The sequence below is a fragment of the Ornithodoros turicata genome, chromosome 1, assembly GCF_037126465.1.
Source record: "Ornithodoros turicata isolate Travis chromosome 1, ASM3712646v1, whole genome shotgun sequence".
In the NCBI taxonomy this organism is placed as follows: domain Eukaryota; kingdom Metazoa; phylum Arthropoda; class Arachnida; order Ixodida; family Argasidae; genus Ornithodoros; species Ornithodoros turicata.
This window is the reverse complement of record NC_088201.1, coordinates 133,760,070-133,780,009: the sequence shown is the minus strand read 5'-3', so window position 1 is coordinate 133,780,009 and position 19,940 is coordinate 133,760,070. Positions and strand designations below refer to the sequence as shown.

General features: G+C 49.4%; 1 protein-coding gene across 3 annotated transcripts in view; it reads left to right on the top strand.

The window, feature by feature from the left end:
- LOC135369228 (uncharacterized) overlaps positions 1-19,940 on the top strand; it is a 197,821-nt gene that overhangs the window by 90,768 nt on the left and 87,113 nt on the right. For all 3 annotated transcript variants that reach the window (XM_064602860.1, XM_064602855.1, XM_064602852.1), the window contains exon 5: positions 17,190-17,227. In XM_064602860.1, the coding sequence (XP_064458930.1) occupies positions 17,190-17,227 (38 nt within the window). The remainder of the gene's footprint in view (positions 1-17,189; positions 17,228-19,940) is intronic.

Genomic DNA, 19,940 nt, shown 5'->3' with positions numbered 1-19,940 from the left:
GAAGGAACGCCATTTTTCTTTATTTTATTCATTGCGTATCTCTAGAGACGCGTCTTTCCTTCGCCCCCAATACGAGAGGATGAAAGAGCACACTATCGCCTCTTGCGTCCTGGAAAAAAATTAAAAGAAAACAGAAAATGCAGCCCAAGATAAGGGCAGTCGCGGTAGAGTCACCCGATAGATTTGTGTTTTTGTTTTGTTTCCGCAAGTTAAAGCTAATCTTCGACGCATGAGGCGGCACTGTGCTCTTTCACTATCTCACACTGGGGGTACAGGAAAGCCGCTTCTTTGAAGATGCGCAATAAACCAAATAAAGAAAAAAATGGCGTTCCTTCACGAATTTTTTGCGGACGATCTACCGAACGGATTTTTGTTCTGAAAACGGTTTTGGTATCTGGTGGCCGAAGAGATCAGATGTTCTCATTGGAGCAACTTCGTAGCTTTTATAATTAAAAAGTTAATTATTGAAAGTTAATTAAGACATTGCCTTAGGAGTCTGTTAATGCCCCCTTAGGGAGTGCCCTTCAGCATATGCTATATTGCAATTGATTTCATCTTGGAAAAAGTGATTGATATATTTTTAAAAAATTTGTTCACGCTTAGCTTGGACATCCTGTATTAGAGCCCTGCACAGCTGACTTTTCCGGGCCCGACCCGGCCCGGGCGCATCGAAAAATGCCCCGACCCGGGCCCGGACCTTCACATTTTTATGCGGCCCGACCCGGCCCGGCCCGGTGACCCAGTGACTAGAGCCCGGCCCGGCCCGGAATCTAAGCAAATAGAGCCTGGCCCGGCCCGGTGACCCGCCGAGTAGATCCCGGCATAGTATTTGCAGCCGCGACGTACGCGTTTCTGGCGATTATCAAACAAATTTAGCAGTAAATTTATAAGGGGAGAAGACAAACATACAAGTGAGGGCGGTTTAACACCATGACCGCACCAGACCAAATTAAATCCAGAACGTACGCGGGCATGGGCGTTATCGTTACACTGTCAAGATTTTGCGGAGGTAGAGGATGCTGTCGACAAACTCCTTCTCCCAGTCCATACCCCTCTCACCAAGCTTTGCCAAGTGATTGTGAAATACGTGAGGAGTGAGGAGCAATGTAAAGTGGCTTTCAGAATGTTCTAGAGGGTCGAATCATATGCCTAATGCAGTATCCCTTGCTTGTCTTTGCAAAATATGCACAGGAAAGACGCAAGCGCATGAAGATATGAACTAATGCATCTCCATTGTGTGGAATTAGCTGCGTGGCCCGGCCGGGCCTGACTCTCGGAAACATATTTGTCGGCCCAGCCCGCGGTGCTAGCGTATTTTATCGGCCCGGCCCGGAGCACACACGGGCCGGGCCGGGGGCCCGGGCCCGTTCAGGGCTCTACCCTGTATACGCACCCTGGACACCCTGTTTTGGTATAATACCCCATTAAAGTGGCACTCCCATCCGGAAGCGTGAGTACGAAAAGAGTACCATAATGTTTGACGTCGTTCGACAGTCCGTTTTGGCCAATTTTTTTTCTCCCGAAAAGAGCATAGGTGTTAAATAAACGATTTTTATAGGTCAGCATTGCACTGCAGCCGACGAAACCCTAGCGTCAAACACGAACGGCGACGGTGACGAACTTTTGTACGCCAATCAGAAGGCCGCGCATATGGCTGGCTTCGCAAACGATTGCTTTCGTGGTATTCTGCTGCGGCCCTATACCAAACGACCGCAGCTCACCATTCACACAGGCGTGGCATCATTGGTCAGTCACAGCATGACGTTTTCTGTTTTTTGCAGAGAGAGAATCCCGTCATACTCTCAACATCCGGCGTCTCCTCTTGCCGTGTATTCGATCAAATTGCACAAAAGCTCCACCGGTAATTTGTGTAGGGTCTTCAGTAGCATGGCCGTGAGATCAACGTGGAGTAGAATGCCACCGTACTTTCGGAATCGGTGGGGACGAAAGCGTCCGTCCCTCCAAAGGAGCATGGAAGGCGCACGAGAAATATGCGCCCTAGGATAATCGATTTATTTTTGTATCCGCAAATTTATGTAAACACAGCTGCGAGAGTACCATAGGTGCTGTTTTTATTTTATTTTCCTTCCAGTTCAATTATACGTATGGTCTGACTTTTTCGTGTTAAACTCGGTTCCACCTTATCATTCCCTCCTGAATCAGTTCAGTACCAATTCGTGTTAAACCCGATTTCTCCCCGAATTCTTATGCGCACATCAGTTTTTATCATGTGTCACACGCACTATTTATAGCCCGCATGCTTTGTGTAAATATTACTTGAGTACGACTAGAGACAATGTGAAACACACATTATGTTGAGAGATGTGGTGCTCACATTTCTGTGATTACCCAATGCAGTTTGGCCCAATACTTTTGAATCGAAATTCTGTGCTGTACACGACATTCAAAACATGAATGACAAGTTCGTTGCGATTGAAATTACCGTATCATGTATTGTTCTGTAGAGCGAGAAATGAGGCGACCAGGCTCTACTGAGGTTGATGGGTTTAATGACGGTTAATGGCGATGAACCGAAAACGAAAGCTCGGGTCACGCGCAGTGCTGCGCGTAACCGATGGCGGTGCTGGTGATGATTATGACGCTGCTGCTACAGGGCTCCCCCCCGTGGCGGATGACAAGGCTGGCGAGGAGGGCCGAGGTTGGCGGAAAGGTCGGGCGCCGAGGCCAAGGAGTGCAGGAGCCGGACCCGAGGCGGCGGGCGGCTCGTAGTGTGCGAGCTGCGGCGCCCAATGCACCCGACGTGGAGGGGAAGGAATGCTGGAGACAGGAGCTGAGCACGGACGTAGGGAGGGCGGGTCGGGCGATACCAGAGGTGGAGACTCCAGGAATGCGGGCTTAAGCCTGTCGATGGCCACAGTGTCAGGTCTCCGTGGAAGATCGAGGCGGAAAAGCTTCCCGGCTCGCGAGATGACCCTGTAGGGGCCGTCATAGGGAGGCTGCAAGCTGGAGCGCACAGAGTCCCGGCGGACGAAGACGTGGGTGGCTTGATTAAGGTCGGGGCTCACGAACACGCGTGTTGCGGGAGCGGAGCGGGTAGGCGAGGGCTTGAGGTCCCGGAAGAGCTGGCGGAGACGGTCGATGTAGGAGGAAGGGTCGTGCACGAGCGGGGCCGAGGGGGTGAAGAATGCTCCGGGAAGGCGGAGCGGGCACCCGTAGACCATGTGGGCCGCGCTGCAGTCATCCTGGCAGATCGCGGCGCGAAGGCCAAGCAGGACGAAGGGTAGACGCTCGGGCCAGGTTGTGTCGCCGTGGTCAGTGGCGCGGAGGGACGCCTTGAGCTGCCGATGAAGGCGCTCGACCAGGCCGTTGGCAGTCGGATGGTAGGCCGTGGTTCGGATGTGATGGGTTCCGAGGGCGCTGCACAGGTGACGGAAGAGGGCCGATTCAAACTGGCGTCCTCTGTCCGTGGTTACAGTGGACGGGACGCCGAATCGGGAAACCCAGGAGAAGAGGAATGCGTGGGCCACCGTCTCTGCCGTGATGTCAGGAATCGGCGTTACCTCCGGCCAGCGGGTAAAGCGGTCAATGCACGAGAGCAGGTAGCGGTAGCCTTTGGCCAGAGGAAGCGGGCCGACCAAGTCGATGTGGACCTGGTCGAAACGTGCATCTGGCGGAAGGAACCGCGATGGAGGCGAGATGGTGTGGCGGTAGATTTTGGACCGCTGGCAGGCCAGGCAGGCCCGCGCCCAGTCACGGACATCGGCATTCATGCGAGGCCATATGTAGCGCTCTGCGACGATCTTTTGCGTGCCGCGCACGCCAGGGTGGGACAGCGAGTGGAGGGCGTTGAAAACATGCCGGCGGAAGGCCAGGGGAACGAAAGGGCGCGGGGTACCAGTAGAGGTGTCGCACCACAGACTTGCCGTCGAACCGGGGAGCGAGATCTCCCGAAAAGTGGTGGATGAGGCGGGGGATGAACGAAGGGCGGCGAGCTCTTGATCAGCCTGTTGCGCCTGGGCGATGCCGTCCAAATCGACCGCGGGGGGCGGATGGAGAGCATTGACGTCCGGCCGCGAGAGTGCGGCATTGTCTTCGCCTGCGACGTGTCGCACATCGGTCGTGAACTCCAAGAGGTAGCACATGTGGCGGGTTTCACGAGGCGAGTGGTTGAGGGAGGCCGATCGCAGGGCGAACATGAGAGGCTTGTGGTCGGTGTACAGCACAAACAGGCGGCCCTCGAGAAAATGGCGGTAGTGTCTGCATGCCAGGTAGGCGGCGAGGAGCTCACGCCCGAAGGTGCTGTAGCGTGTTTCGGCTGGCGAGAGGCGTTGGGAAAAGAAACCGAGAGGTTTCCAGTGGCCATCCTGACGCTGCTGCAAGACTGCGCCGACAGCAGCAGTGGAGGCGTCGACGAACAACGCTGTCTCGGCGTCAGGACGAGGATGGTGGAGCAGCACAGCATCTGCCAGGGCCTGCTTGACCTCTTCGAACGCGCGTTCTGCTGCCGGTGTCCACTCCAGAGGGGCAGCACGGGCCTCTTTCGGATGGTCAGCGCCGAGAGCTGCGTAGAGAGGCTGGAGCAAGGCAGCACAGCGAGGCACAAAACGTCGGTAGAAAGTCACGAGGCCCATGCATAAATAAAAAAAAACGAACAAAAATATAAAATAAAAAGAGATATAGGGGCGCAAATACTGATCGTCGGATTTTAAAGGAATCCGTCCATGTGCAGCGTTTGACGTGCACTAAAATACAGTTTGCTAGACCTTTCACTGCGGTCTTGTTGCATGAGTGTCCGCAAAGGGTCCCTGGCAGGAGGTTGCGCGGAGCCTTTTATTTCCGAAGAGACAAAAAATAATAGCGTTTCGCTGCTCAAGCTTCGCTTACTATGCATGCATCAAACCAAAGCAGTAGGAAACACGGACACTACCTTGATAGTGATTTAATACTCCAAGGAATTTCTCACTTCGTTGTTGGTTATGTGCGAAATCAAGTTAAACTTAGATACCTCACCCTTTGTTCTGACTGAGAGGCGAAGAGGACTCCCGAATCTGCTGATGTTTGGAAGACAAGCAATAACTTGTATCTGTTCTGTCTTGGAAAGGAAATGCTGCTGCATCATATGCCTTTCTAAGTGGTTTCGCAGGTTTTAGTGACCTAGGGGCCTTTTATATATATATATCTTTTTTTTTGCCTTTTAACCTGTGACACTCGTTGTTTGTGATGAGAAATACGCTGAACGAAATACAGATGAGAAACCACGAATGGTAGCTGGTGAGCGAGGTTGAAAATATATAAAAACACACACACGCTGGCTGGATGCTGCAAATGTGCCCTTACTTCCCAAAATAAATAATTCACTAAGGTATCTGCTTGCTCCCAGAACTGTACTAGCCGCATCATTTGGTAGCTCCCATAGGAGGTCCTGAGGATATGACGGGGAGTCTCACTTTGTCACATTTCTAACAAATTGAGGACCTGGTAGGGAAGTCCTGGGGATGTTATCCCTGTCCGCTGATGACTTTCCTCGGACGTACCTAGGAGGCCATTGTGTTCTTGGGGTCGTCCGTGGTAGGGTTGCCCGCGAGGTCGCGCATGCGGCGTAGTAGCTGTGTGGGCCGTCGATCGCCGAGCTCTTCCCTGTTGAGAAGCTGCTGCAATCGCCGCTCCTCCGAAGCAGACGTGCGGCGAATTAACTCGTCCCTTAAGGTGTCGTAGGGTAATTCGGGGTGAGGGTGGATGATTAGGTCGCGGACTTCCGCCGCAGCTTCGGGAGGAAGGTTTGCGATGGCGTAGCCAAACCTTGAGGCTTGAGAAGTGACGCGGCGTCCGTCGAAGAGAACCTCCGCCTGCGCGAACCACAGCTGAGGGTCGGAGATGGAGAAAGGCGGCAGGCGGAGCGGTGCCACAGAAGCCTCAAGCGGTGGAAGTGGCGGTGGCCGGCTGGGAGGCGAAGAGCTGGTGGAGTGCTGGTCACCGTTCATGATGGTGGAACGCTAAAACATCACGTCCGGGTCACCAGTTGTAGAGCGAGAAATGAGGCGACCAGGCTCTACTGAGGTTGATGGGTTTAATGACGGTTAATGGCGATGAACCGAAAACGAAAGCTCGGGTCACGCGCAGTGCTGCGCGTAACCGATGGCGGTGCTGGTGATGATTATGACGCTGCTGCTACAGTTCCAACATAATTTGGAACCCCTGTAACCAGTATACAGGATGTTTCACCTAACCTGATAAAGCATTCTAAATGGCCAAGTACTCACCGGAAGATTGTGGGACATTCAGCAATTACATTCTGGAAACTTTCGCCACCATTGGGGAATACTTTGGACAGTTTTTAATTACGGGAAATAAGTTTTTTCAATTGATCTTTAAAAATTGCCAAGGGAACGTCACTTGTTTTACAGAAATATGAAGACCTTCATGGATAACCACAGACCCCACAAAAACTTTGCGCTATTTCTCAACAGAAATAGTCGAAAAAATTGGTAAAATTTCCGCTTTAGTTCCAACTGCTTGATTGACGCAAAGAAGAGCGCATTGAAGATGCGAGGAGAGGAGGAAGCGTTCCCGCCTTTTGCTTTTACCTTTCTTTACCCCGCAGACCTCTCGGTTCCTCCCAACGACACTCCTCCTCCTCCTCCTCCTCCACTTACCGTTCACAACACATTTGTGAGACCAGCCTCACTCAAGAAGGCTACCAGCAGACGGATTGCCTTTTGTTGATTGCGCGGAGTATCCCAAGGACCCAATAAATGAGTCAATGTGAGGGATCCAGCGGTGATTTGTTTTGAGTGCTGTGAGGATTTTGATTCAGAGTGTGTAATGCTATATTGTTTTTGCAATGGAGCAGGTAGCACCCATGGTGGGTTGCTGAAAGCTCCAAGGTTTACTTTATTTTACTAATTTATTAACTAACCAACTAACTTGTTGCAAACTCACAGCCTCGTTAAATGTCACGAAGCACAGGAAGCGTCTTCACCAGTTGGGGTCTGGGTTAGAACTGTATTTGCAAAGAGAAAAGACTGTACAAAGAGGGAGAAAACTGAAACCTGATACACGTATGGGGGGGGGGGGGGGTACAATACAGGGCGTTACAGTGAGGAGCGAGCGTGTGGGGGATCGTCCCGAAAACGGTCGGTCATAAATTGTCCACTGTTACTGTGCGCTCCTCGTTCGCGTTGAGTCCGTGTTCTGTTACACTTTGACCTTGATGCTGGTGACAACCATCTTATCTCAAAGAAAACAAAACAACCGCCTTATTACAAAGACGGCAAAACAAGTGAAGTCTGGGACATTTTCTCCGCTAGACGCACATTACGAGCGCGCTTATTTGCGAAAATCAAGCATGCGGGGCTTAAAGCGTAATTTTCACAAATTTTCTTTGACTATTTCTATTGCAATGCTGTGTGTCGTTTCTTTCTTTCTTTTTTTTTATGGGGGAGGGGTTTGTGGTTATCCGTGGAGGACATCATATCTCTGGGAAAAAAAAGATACTGAGGTTCGCGTGGCAATTTTCGAAGTTCAAATGCCAAAAAAATTTCCCGCAATTAAAAATTGTCCAAAACCTTCCTTAAAGGTGGCAAACGTTTCCAGAAGGTAAATGCCGAAAGTCCCACAATCCGCCGCCGAGTACGTCGCCACACTGTTAAAACAGAACTTCACCACATAGCACGCTCCTAGCCAACCATCATACCGAATGATATCATTCTGTGTCATGATTTGTTCAAAACAGGGAGGAGGCGGAGACAAGATAATCTGTCCCGAATGACAACGTTCTCGCCTCAGATTTGTTGAAAACGGGAGGAGGAGCCTATTTTGTGCCGTGCATAATGGCACAAAATAGACTCCTCCTCCCGTTTTCAACAAATCAGAGGCGAGAACGTTGTCATTCGGAGTGATGGTTGGCTAGGATAGTGCTATGTGGTGAAGTTCATTTTTAAGAGTGTACTTTTATGACGACATCTGACGTATCACTCTTAAAAATGAACCTCACCACATAGCACGCTGAAGGCCAACCATTGTACTGAGTGATACCTCTGGTATGTGGAAAGCGCGGGGCGTACGGATTTTTGTGGCAATTAACATTTCTGCATAAGTGTCACAAAAAGGCGTACGCCTCCCGTTTTCAACAAATCAGGACAGTGAACGATGTCACTCGGCATCATTGTTGGCTAGGAGCGTGCTATGCGGTGAAGTTCATTCTTAAGAGTGTATCACTATTAAAAATAAACTGCTCCCTCCTAGCCAACAATGCCACGGGAGGCGTACGCCTTTTTGTGGCACTTATGCCGTTCATAATTGTCACAAAAAAAGGCGTACGCCTCGCGCTTTCAACAAACCAAGAGTCATAGAGGTATCACAGTCTGCAATGGTTGGCCTTCGCCGTGCTATGTGGTGAAGTTTTTTTTTTGTTGCGTGTTATCGCTGCGAAGCAACTGTGGCTATGAGCGGCGTACAGATGTGGACAGATGGAGAGAGGACAGCAGGAAGGAGTGGGGGACACGGGGATTAGAGTTCGTCCTGGGCCGACTTCAGGGGGAACTGTGCCGACATCCGTCTGGAAAGTCTTCGGAAAACCCAGGGAAAACCTCAGACAGCACAGCCGGCGGTAGGATTCGAACCCACCACCTCCCAGTCTACAGCACGACCTTGGTTACCACCAACGAGCGGACGCCTTAGCCCACTCGGCCATGGCGCTGGTGGTGAAGTTTATTTTTAAGAGGTGGGAAAACGCGCAAGGAAATCAAACCCTCGCAACACCGCGCGAATCAACTCTCTGGAGGGAATTAAAGTGATATTCGCGCTGCTTGAACGGGCATTTAACCTTGCCAAACTGAATCATCTCAAGCTCTCTCAGTTCCTTACCTCGGAGCTGCCGAGGAGAATCAAGGAAGTCCGGCCAAACTATGCCAAGAACATCATTGCGGTGGATGCTGTTTCCCCTCCTGCCGAAGTACCCCTCTTGCAACTTACCAGAATCTGTTCGATTCCTGTCCGTGCCTACGAGCCACTTCCATTCAACTCGTGCTATGGCGTTCTAGGGTGGAGTTGACACGTCGCTCTCGGACAGCCAAATAATGAAGGCTATAAAGGCTTACCTCCCACTTCTCATGGCCAGAAGAACACGGAAGGACGCTGGAGCAGTGAGGCTTTCGTTTCTCGGGCCTAAACCTCCCAAACATGTAAGCTTCCATCTTCTGACAATGCAAGTGAGAGATTACCTGCCACTGGCAATACAGTGCCACAATTGTCTTAGGTACGGACAGGTGGCCGCTTGCTGCAGTCGAATGAAAACGTGACCTAACTGTGGGACATCCAACGAAACTTTGGAGTGCTCAGAATCAGAACCCTTCTGCATAAACTGCAAACGGAAGCATACAGCCACATCTAGGAATTGGCCTAAAGTAAGAGAGCAATGGTGTATCACCCGGGAACGATCGGGTTCCAATAGTACCTACAGAGGGACAAAGGAAAAGGTGAGAAAGATAGGGCACCGTAGACATCTCAAGCACAGAAATGCGCTAAAGCCTCAAGCTGCTGCTTCTGTGAAAACTAAGCCCCCTGCTGGGACTGCTCCTGCAACGCAGCGACAAGCCCACTGGACAGAAGATAATTTTCCTTCGCCACCACCTAAGGAGCATCAGGAGGTGCAAATGTGTGCTACACCCAAGAAGCCATTAGAAAGCAACAGCGGCTCCCCGCCAATATACTCCCAGGCTGCTTACCGCACAGCACTGGACCGATCGCAGGGAACTGATATCCCTACAGTGATAGTGCGGCTGCTGTTTGCAGCACCCAAGGCGATCATCTCCGCCTATCCTGAGGTCACCAACCTTGCTGAAATACAATCGATCTTACAACTCGAAGCTGCAATCGTTCCTCTATTTCTAGCTGACCGAAGTTGAAACTAACTGGCCGATGTCTCATCGTCCTAAATGAAACCGGTCAGGAGATAATTATTATGATAGGAAGACGAAACAATAGAGCATTCCTCCCTCGTATTCTACAGTGGAACGCCAGAAGCCTCGTACACAAATAGGCCGACCTCAAATTACTCGTACGGAAGGAGGACATTGATGTCTTGGTCATACAAGAAAGCCTCACTCAGCCGTCGTTTAAGATTCCGCCATACGTGTCATACCACGCTAGGGGTTTTCAAGCTGATGGCCTCCCAAGGGCATCACTATTTGTGAAACGGACTATTGCTCAGGCTGAGATCGACCTTTCTAGTCTATGCTCACCCACTGAGGAATACGTAGGCTGCCTGTTGAAGGCCTGCTCGAAAACTGTATCGGTCATCTCGGCGTACCACTGGGGTTATGCTCAACCAAGTGCTGAATCCTTTAAGAAACTTCGTGCTTCTTGTTCTGGACCTTTGATCATCTGTGGAGACTTCAATGCCAGCCACACTCTGTGGGGTGGTCACAGGAATTGCAGAAGAGGTAACGCCATTGCTAACTACCTGGCTACCAGTGACCTAGTTGTCATGAAAATGGTAATCCGACGTGTATGAGGCCGCCTCGATATATGAATGCCATTGATCTCACCCTGGTTACCCCGGATATCACCCGGATATCAGTGCGAAACAGAGCCCGACACATGGGGTTCGGACCACTTCCCTATTGTGCTGTCGCCCCCACGTCAGAATAACGTGCCCAGGAAAACGAAGAAAATAACGAACTGGGAGAAATACAGACAGGGGACTGGCCAACTCCACGGCAGATGACCTGCTCGACTGTATAAAGACGTCCTTGGCAAATAGTACGAAGACAGTATTTTACCCCGCCTCAATGCCTATTCCTGACGTAACATGAAAAACGGTTAGGAACAACTAAGATTTATTTGAACAAGAACTTTTGTGCAAGAGACGGCAGAAGAAGAGACTGAAGAAGTGCAGTCTCTTGCACGAAAGTTCTTGTTCAAATAAATCTTAGTTGCTCCTAACCGTTTTTCATGTTACGTGTGTGATTCCCTCTTCGCAGGCTCCTTGACAGTGTTTCTTTTTTCTTCCCTTTCCGACGTACCTATTCGTGACCTTAAGTGCCTCAGTCTCCGAGCCGTGCGACGTCGCGCACAGAGAAGAGCAATAAGAACCGGGCTAGAGGTCGACTGGATCTCGTACAAGCGAATCTCGGCTGCACATAGAAGACAAGTATTAAAACTGAGGCGCACACAGTGGAAGCAGTTTAGTGAGTCCCTTAATGCTCACACCCCTGTCACAAAAGTATGGAGTACACTGAGAGCCATTGAATGCCTCCCTCAACCGTCAAACCCGCTGGTCACGCTGTCTGTTTCATCAAAAAAAGAGCCTAAGGATCTTGCAGAAGAGTTTGCCACAGCACTAGCTCAAGTGGCCAGCTGCAATGATCCTCGTCCATCGCTTATGGTCTCAGCTTCCGATGGTTCCCCAACAGATGATGACATTACCATGACTGAGCTACAGGAAGCTGTCAGGAGGGCTTAAAACGACGCAGCGCCGTTGGATAGCGCAGCGGCAGCGCGCAGCGGGTTGATTCGATATTCCGTCTGGTGGACCAGACGGAATATCGAATCAGGCCCTGAAGAACGTAGGCGACGAACAACTTGTCTCTCTCCTCCAGCTATTCAACAAGGTCTGGTGTTCGGGAAGCATACCCCCTGACTGGAAACACGCCCGTGTCATCCCTATATTAAAGAAGGGCAGACCGCCTGATCAATTGTCCTCGTATCGTCCCATTGCTCTCACTTCGTGTGTTGGCAAGCTACTGGAAAGAATTGTTCAAAAGAGGCTGTCATGGGCTTTAGAGCAAGGTCACCATTTTCCTGAACGTATCGCAGCCTTCAGGAAAGGCAGAGGTACATCGGACGCAATTGCTGAAGTGGCCACAGGAGTCCGGCACGTGAGGGAGTCAAATGCATTCGCTCTTACCCTGTTAATAGATGTGAAGAAAGCGTACGATTCTGTAAAGCACTCGGCCTGTTTATTGGCGCTAACTGAAGCCAGGATCACTGGGCGTCTCATGAGATTCATTGTAGACTTTTTGTCAGACAGAAAGTTCGACGTGTCTGTTAGCGGCCACATTAGTTCTACAAAATCTTTTCAGCGAGGGGTCCCGCAGGGCAGTCTACTGTCCGCCACGCTGTTCGACTTAATCATGGCTGGGATCCACAAACGAATGCGCCCTACACCATATGCGCCACAACTGACCATACACGCCGATGATATCTGTCTCCGCATAGGAGAAACGAACACGGAGAAGATTCGCGACTCAGCCGACGTATCACTAAACGCCATCAACGAGTCCTTGTCGGAGAGAGGGCTTGAGATATCATCAGAAAAGTCCAAATGTCTTGTCTGCATCCCCCCCCAAGGAAACACGTTAGTAGGGACTTCCAACGTCTAAGCATCAATGACATCCCTGTTCCAAGATGTAAAGCATGCATATACATTGGTGTCACTATTGACAGCTCCTTACGCTGGACGAAGCAGGTGAACGAAACCATTGTTAAAGAGAAGAAATCGCTAAATTTGCTCAGACGAATCAGTGGCAAAGCATGGGGCTGTAATGCGCGATCCATGCTCACTCTGCACAGAGCTCTTTATCTATCTCGGATTCTGTATGCGACGCCTAACGTTGACCTGTCGCCAACGCAATGGTTGAACCTCGAGCGTCTCCATCGAGCCGGTATATGAACAGCGCTTGGTCTACCCAGCTTCTTTGGCATTACCTAGCCAAGCTCGTCAGCATCCATTAAAAACTCAGACTGGACTCAAATCTGGACTAGAAACCCTATACTAGACGGTGCGTGGACATTACTATGATCCTTGATGTGAACGGCGCGCTCGGTCCTGCGTGGTCGCGGTCGAGACGCTCGCACCGGTGAACTTTTGCGGTGCGCTCGCGCCTTCTGTGGTGCAATCGTCCCGTTTCCTTTCTTTTTTTTTTTTTATGGTAGCAGAATTCGCTTGTGCGAACTCAACCTCCCCTTGTTATTTTACCAACCACCAACCAACCAACTCAGAGGGCTCCAGTTCATAGACAACGCAACACTTCTGGGCAAGAAACAACTCCTCACCGGTCTTCAAGACAACCTCACAACGTCCCTAGGTCGCCTGGCTAGGTCGCACGCCAATTGCGCCCTACCGTACGAGGAATGTATCCCACGACCTGCTACTCCATGGCGTGAAGTAATGCCCAATATCCCGTTGCACATTCCAGGGCTAAGAAAGAAGGGCGAATCCAGCTCACTGGAAGCCAAGGCAGCTGCTGAGGTCCTAATTAGTAACACTTTTCATGCTCACACTCTGGTGTTCACAGACGGCTCTGTTGACGCAGAGTGTAGGAGCGCTACATCCTCCTTTTTATGTCCCATCCTTAAATGTGGCATGGCAAGGAAAATCAGTTCGATAGCCAATATGCTCTACGACGGCTGAGCTTCTGGCAATATTACATGCAGCAGCTGCGGTACAGGTCAAAGGAATCACCAAGGCTGTCATCCTCACGGACCCGCGGAGCGCTCTGCAAATGGTGATGAACCCCACATGCAATAGCATTCTAGCCCGGTGTATCAGAACGTCATGTGCCCAACACAAGACAATCGGTGGAGACATCTCCCTGCAATGGATCCCCTCCCACGTAGGCATTAGTGGCAACGAAAAAGCGGACCAACCAGCATCTGCTGCACACCACAGCACTAGCCCTAGTTTACCAACCCCGGGAGACAACGACAGAAATTATTCATCAATGAAATAGTTCTTATGCAGCACCCTGGGATCCGGGACATCCTGGAAAATCATCGACTTGATCTCCCGCAGAAAGGACTTTTCCGCAGTACACAAACTCTGCTCTTCAGGTTGCGAACAAGAAGCGCTTTCACTAAATCACAATTATTCAAGGTTGGCTCTCTAGACAACGCAAACTGCATACATTGTCAGCAAATTGAAACTATCGGTAACGGTATCGAAAATTGAAACAATAGGTATCGGTGAAACATCGACTTGAACGCCAAAGGACTTCGATCTTTATTGTAACGGGACCCATTCCTTCATTCCCTGCTTCACCTCCAGCAATGGGGTAGAATATCGCCCCCGGCGATGAAACTCCCCACCCATTATACTGAAGTAAAGTTGTTGTTTGAAACTATCAAGCACATCCTACTGCATTGCTGTGCATATGCTGCGGTGCGAGAGAAATACCTTGGCCATTGCAGGAACTGTACGGTGGATGATGTCCTACATCCCAAAGGCTCTTTCACGGAAAGACACTCCAAAATTCGCAGCCTTGTCTACTTTCTCCAGGAGTATGGCCTCGCTCAAAGGCTATAAGTACTGCTCGGGCTCCTCGGCAACTCTGCAGTGACAGCCCAAAATCTTAAATTTCGTCCGTCATCATTCCTTCACCTGTTATCACACCATATCATCTCATCCTGGCTACAGTCGTGACGCAGCCCACATAACCAACAACATAGTGAGGCCAACAACGGCAAGCCGGTTCGTCACCACCACCACCGCCATCATTTTTAAGAGTGTAGTGTAGCACTGGTTGCAGAGCCAATGTCGTAACACCCCACGCGAAATATACAGTAGTACAAGAAAGAAACTGATGTTCTGAGGCTGGAACAACATAGAAGGGACAGATACAAACAAGCCACAAATGCCTAAGAAATCAACGATTAAAGATGAAAGTCACTGAAAAGGTTAGCCAGCTGTAGGGATCGAACCCACATCTTCTGGATTACCGGTCCAGGGCTCTACCAATTGAGCTAAGCTAACACGCCTCTCCAGCGACTTTCGGGGTGCGTCATCTGAAGGGACGACAAACCAGCCACTCACTCTCACTCACCCTCCTTTCACTCTTACATTTTTTTCTCACTCATACACACATTCATACGACGGAAATCGACGCAAGCGGCACCTGTATACACATGACACCGTAAAAAATATACGAATGCTGAAAGCAGGGTAGCGGAGTTGCCACTCTGGGGTTGGATTGATTCCGGAATCATTCCAGATTTATCAGAGCCCGGAATGGAATTGGAATGGAATGGCAGAAACTTTCCCTACGCTGTGCCGGTGAGAGCCAAACAGCTCGAAACGGCCGTCTCCCTTCAGACCGGCGTTCTAATGATCGCCGTGGAGGGAGACAATGTAGTGCATGCCTGCTCTTCGTTTTTAGGGCGAGGTCAGTACTATTTCTGAACCGTGATGTGGGCAAGCTTACGCTTGTCCCATCCCACAGTTGGCAATACAAAACTTTCCTGGGAATGAAATGGGAATGGAATTAGGCATTTTTTCGCAGACAGAATAGAATTGGAATGTAATGGTCTGGGTGCCACACGGTCAAGGGCGATGGTTCGGTTTGGTTTTAAGACAAAATAAAATGGAGATTTTGGCTTCACTAGTGTGAGGACCGCAACCCCACATCAGTTGCACCAGTTTCTTTAGTGGAAAACTCCTGTAATGATGATGCCAATGAAGAGAAGGAGAAGAGGGGGAGGGCGAAATAACCTTGTCTTTGTGCTTTTTCCGTGCTGGATAATGTCAATCTCTATAGCACCGCTGGGCTAGCTAGTACGGTTACCGGTCCTAAATCTTTTATTGGTGGAATTAAAGAAATGGAATGGGGTCATGAAATGGGGTTAATGTTAATAATTATTGTGAGACATATAGCATTCCAATAGGAGAAGAACAAACGCTGCTTCAATCTTCATGCTCTTTTTATGGACCTAACATATTCTGCTTTATGCACCTTCCGTAGTCTGCTCCTTCTGTTCCAAACGTAAGACCGCAAACACATCTACATGGTGTCTTACGTTTGGTACAGAATGTGCAGAATACAGAAGGTGCCGAAAGCAGAATGTCTTAAGTCCGCAAAAAGAGCATAAAAATCGTCTACAAATAAAGATGCATAGTAGTCATGCATCCAGAGTAGTCATGCATTTTGGCTCGCTACACAAACACAGTTGTCTAAGAGTATCAAGCACAACTTGACTTGCACAGCAAGAAAGTTGTAAAAAAGATGCAATACAAATGTACAATCAAGCGACATCTAAGCAAATACAGCATGAATTCATAAAGACAATGCACAGCACATACATGACAAGACAAGAAATGTCATTATTCTATAATGTGCAAGTGTTTGTCGTACTGCCTCATCTCCCACCACTACCGAAAAATGAAGAGGCTAGGAGGATACTACAACTAGTGAACAAATACGACATTTGATGGTTCGCTGGGGAAGATATAATTTTCTTTAGCGGGAGATCGACAATATTCTAAATACACAATTTTGGAAGCTTCAGTACAGTACTTCCGGTATTAGCGTACCTTTACCGTTAGTTTATATACCTCAATCGTTTTAAAATTTTGGACGTTAGACCGAGCACCTCACGCAAACAGCACATGAAACTGACTACAGTTGACGCGATGCATGGACGGATTCAGCGGCCAGTCGAAACAATGGGAGGAACTGGCCTTCTGAAATAAATTTTCGCACTCCAAAACACGAGGGGTGGGTATATTTCCTTCCAATCGTAATAAGGCCACTCTCGGTTTCTGCGCAAAAATAAATAAAGCTGTAAACCTCTTTAAGACGCTTGTACTCAATTACACAAATGCAATGGCGCCAATGGGTCAAACTACGAATGCCACGGTCTACTAGATCATCTTTCGTCGAGGCACGGCACCAGTCTGAGACAGTGAAACGTGAAACACAGTAGAGTGTACCAGTATATATAGAGAGAAACACGGCACCAGTCTGTCACATGACACTCGAGGGGGTTGCTGTGAGAAATTCTATGAGAAAGAGTTCTCTTACAGATTATGAGAGAAATTGTGAAGTTATCTTAGAAGCCGTGAGAGATCTTACAGAGCTCTGCATCTTTTCTCCCAAAATATGTTCTCTGTAAGAATGTCTGTAGGAATCCCCATCCTCTGTGAGAATTTCTAAAAAGAACCTCTAATCTTGTAAGAAAGTTTGTAGGATTTTTCAATAGGGCTGTCTTTGACTAGGGCTGAAAATTTTCATAGACATTCATGCTGATAGCCTCAGGCAAATCTGAATGATGTTGGATCGATTAGATGTTGCATTTAAATATACTGATGGAATGCAGTGCTATAATAAATAGTATATCAGAATTGTGACGACGCCCTAACGATAACAGCAAAATGGCGACTGTTCTATGGTACCGATGTTCATCATCTGTTGATATTGTTCTTTTTTTTTTACGGGACGTTTCTATTTTTACAGGCATGCCTTCTCAGGAAACTATGACGCAGTGACATATGGTAAGAAAGGAATCTTTCCGTTGAGTAACATAACTGTATATGACAAGACAAGTGCAAATAATTTGCGTCTGATTTCGCGTATCTGAAGCAAAGTACGTTGCTTCACTACTACTAGACATATGTGGCCATGCAACGACGTGCAACACTCCTTTCTTACACAAAGTGATCCCATTTGCATCAACTGCTAGCCTTATAAAATGTCACGCCCATTAGAGTGCGTAGTCCATCGCCCGCACCTCAATGTCTCTTTAACTGCATCATTCCTGATGGGATAGGTGGCGCTGACTCGTGTTCAACAAGCGCAACCCCGGACGACAGGCGGAGCATGTGCTGGTCATCTGTCGCCGCTTCCACTCTAGCACTCGGCAAACATTGAGGAACACCCTTTATCAATTAGACCATCGACCCCTCCGTGTTGAGAAGGAACTTGAGAGTTGGCCAAACTTTTCTTTGACAGAGGCCTCGAAATCATGTGGACTGCCTCTTTAATTTGATCCCAAGACTGAACCTAAGACGGTGCGCCCGTTCAGCCACAGCGCTCACGATCTTGCTGTCTATGAGACTTGTGTTCAAACGCCGGAGGCCCGCTTCCCGCGCACTGCGCAGATGTCCTTGTATATGTTCCAGCCAAACAACAGAATGATCTCAAAGTACTGCGGAAAGAGTCTATATAGAACAGTACAAGCATGTCTCGATAACTCCATATACAATTCGATATACCTAGTATGTCTCATATATCAAACAGAGTAACAAGCATACTCCGCGCCACATAACGATGGTACAACATGATAGAGGTGCCGCTATCAAACAACGTCAAGCTGGATTCACACATGCGCTTTTTTTTTACGCGTTTCGCGTTCACAGCGCCGCGAGCCGCGGAGCGTTTCCAGCCGCTTTTCGAGAACCGCTCCGTGCTGCAGCTTCGGAGGGAAGAAAGGCGAACGCTTTTCATTCAGCCAATCGGAGCGCTCGGAGTGGTGGAGGTGGCTTGGTTTTGGCGCCGGCGAGCAATGGCGGGCCTCCCGATACCGCGCTGGGATCTTTTATCATTTGTGTGTGTGTTTGGTGCTACCGCATCAGTAAATTCCTTGTCACCAATAGTTGTTTGGTGTCTGAGCTGTCTACGATGAGCCGGGAATTTGCGCAAACCACGGATTCAACGAAAATAAACATGACTTGTGTGTGACGGTGTGTTGGTCGTCGGTATAGGTAAACATGTGTCTCGCTTCTTCTGCCGTTCTTTCCCTGCTATTGTGTCACGTCTGTCGTTCCAACGATTGATGATTCCAGCAGAAATACTTCACGATAATTATAAAATGGATAACATGATTCACAATGTAAGTTTTGTGGAAGAGAGCTGGAAGGGGGTGTCGGTACGATCTTGACGTAGCAACAACAACGAAGCGCGTTTTCAGAATGGCGGCTCGGCTATGTGTGACAGGCCCCTCTCGGCGGCGCTGCGAACGCTGAGGCGGCGCCGCTTTTTGAAACACATGTCTGAATGAGCCTTAAAGGTCATCGACGGACGTAAGCTCAAACATCTACAAAGGATAGCCTCTCCACTAATAAGTTCTCTCGGTGCTCACTCTTTAAAGGGTGTCAGGCGTTAAGAGCGTGAGACTGTTATCACACTTGCACGGCACATATTTTAAAGCAAAACGTATTTTGACGGCAGCAATGCCAGAGGTCGCACGGTGAGGTCTGACGGTCAGTGACCTCTCCTTTTTGACTCCCGTCCACCAGTCCTCTCTCTTTCACTCCACGGTACACGTTCACCCTGTGCACGACCTTCCTCACCACTCGCAAATACGGAAAGCATACTTAAAAATATCCGGTTTTCCTATTGAGGCTTGAATCGTACGACTCATACCTACGAACATACGTAGCGCCACAACTGAAATCGGGTGTGGTGATACGTGTGCGTCACGAACGATGATGAATGGAGAGCCTGAGCTGCTCATCACGGTGTATATAACCGGCGTGAAATATCTCGCTTGTCACAAAAAGCACGACGGGACAGCACGACAGCACAGGTGACAGCACTTCAGCAGACGTGGAACGGTGCCTGCAATGACCGTGCATGAATAAAGCTAAGAATTAGTCTGTTTCGTGTGTCATTAAAAGCGATGAGACCCCAGTACAGGGACAGCACTAAAGTAGGAGGCAACGTTTCCAAGGCGGTTCATTGGTTTACCGGCCTCCTCTTCCTCAACACGACACGCCGCAGGAGTAGCGAGTGGGCTCCGCGGCACGAGGACAATGGCATCTTACAGACCTCTTGTTTTCGTTATACAGCTGTTCGCGTGTGCATCAGCGGCAGGAGACGCAGGCATCTACTTTCTCTGGAACGGAAACGACGGCTGCCTGCTGCCCTTGAACACTGCTCGTCTGCATGAACGTCGTACTGCATCAACCCGTTTTTCCCGCGGTGATAACGAACTGCACTATCGCTCGGGAACGTCATGGATATCCTCGACACCTACAAAAGCCGGCTGTGAACACGGGATCGTCAGTGGGCTCCGCGGCACGAGGACAATGGCATCTTACAGACCTCTTGTTTTCGTTATACAGCTGTTCGCGTGTGCATCAGCGGCAGGAGACGCAGGCATCTACTTTCTCTGGAACGGAAACGACGGCTGCCTGCTGCCCTTGAACACTGCTCGTCTGCATGAACGTCGTACGGCATCAACCCGTTTTTCCCGCGGTGATAACG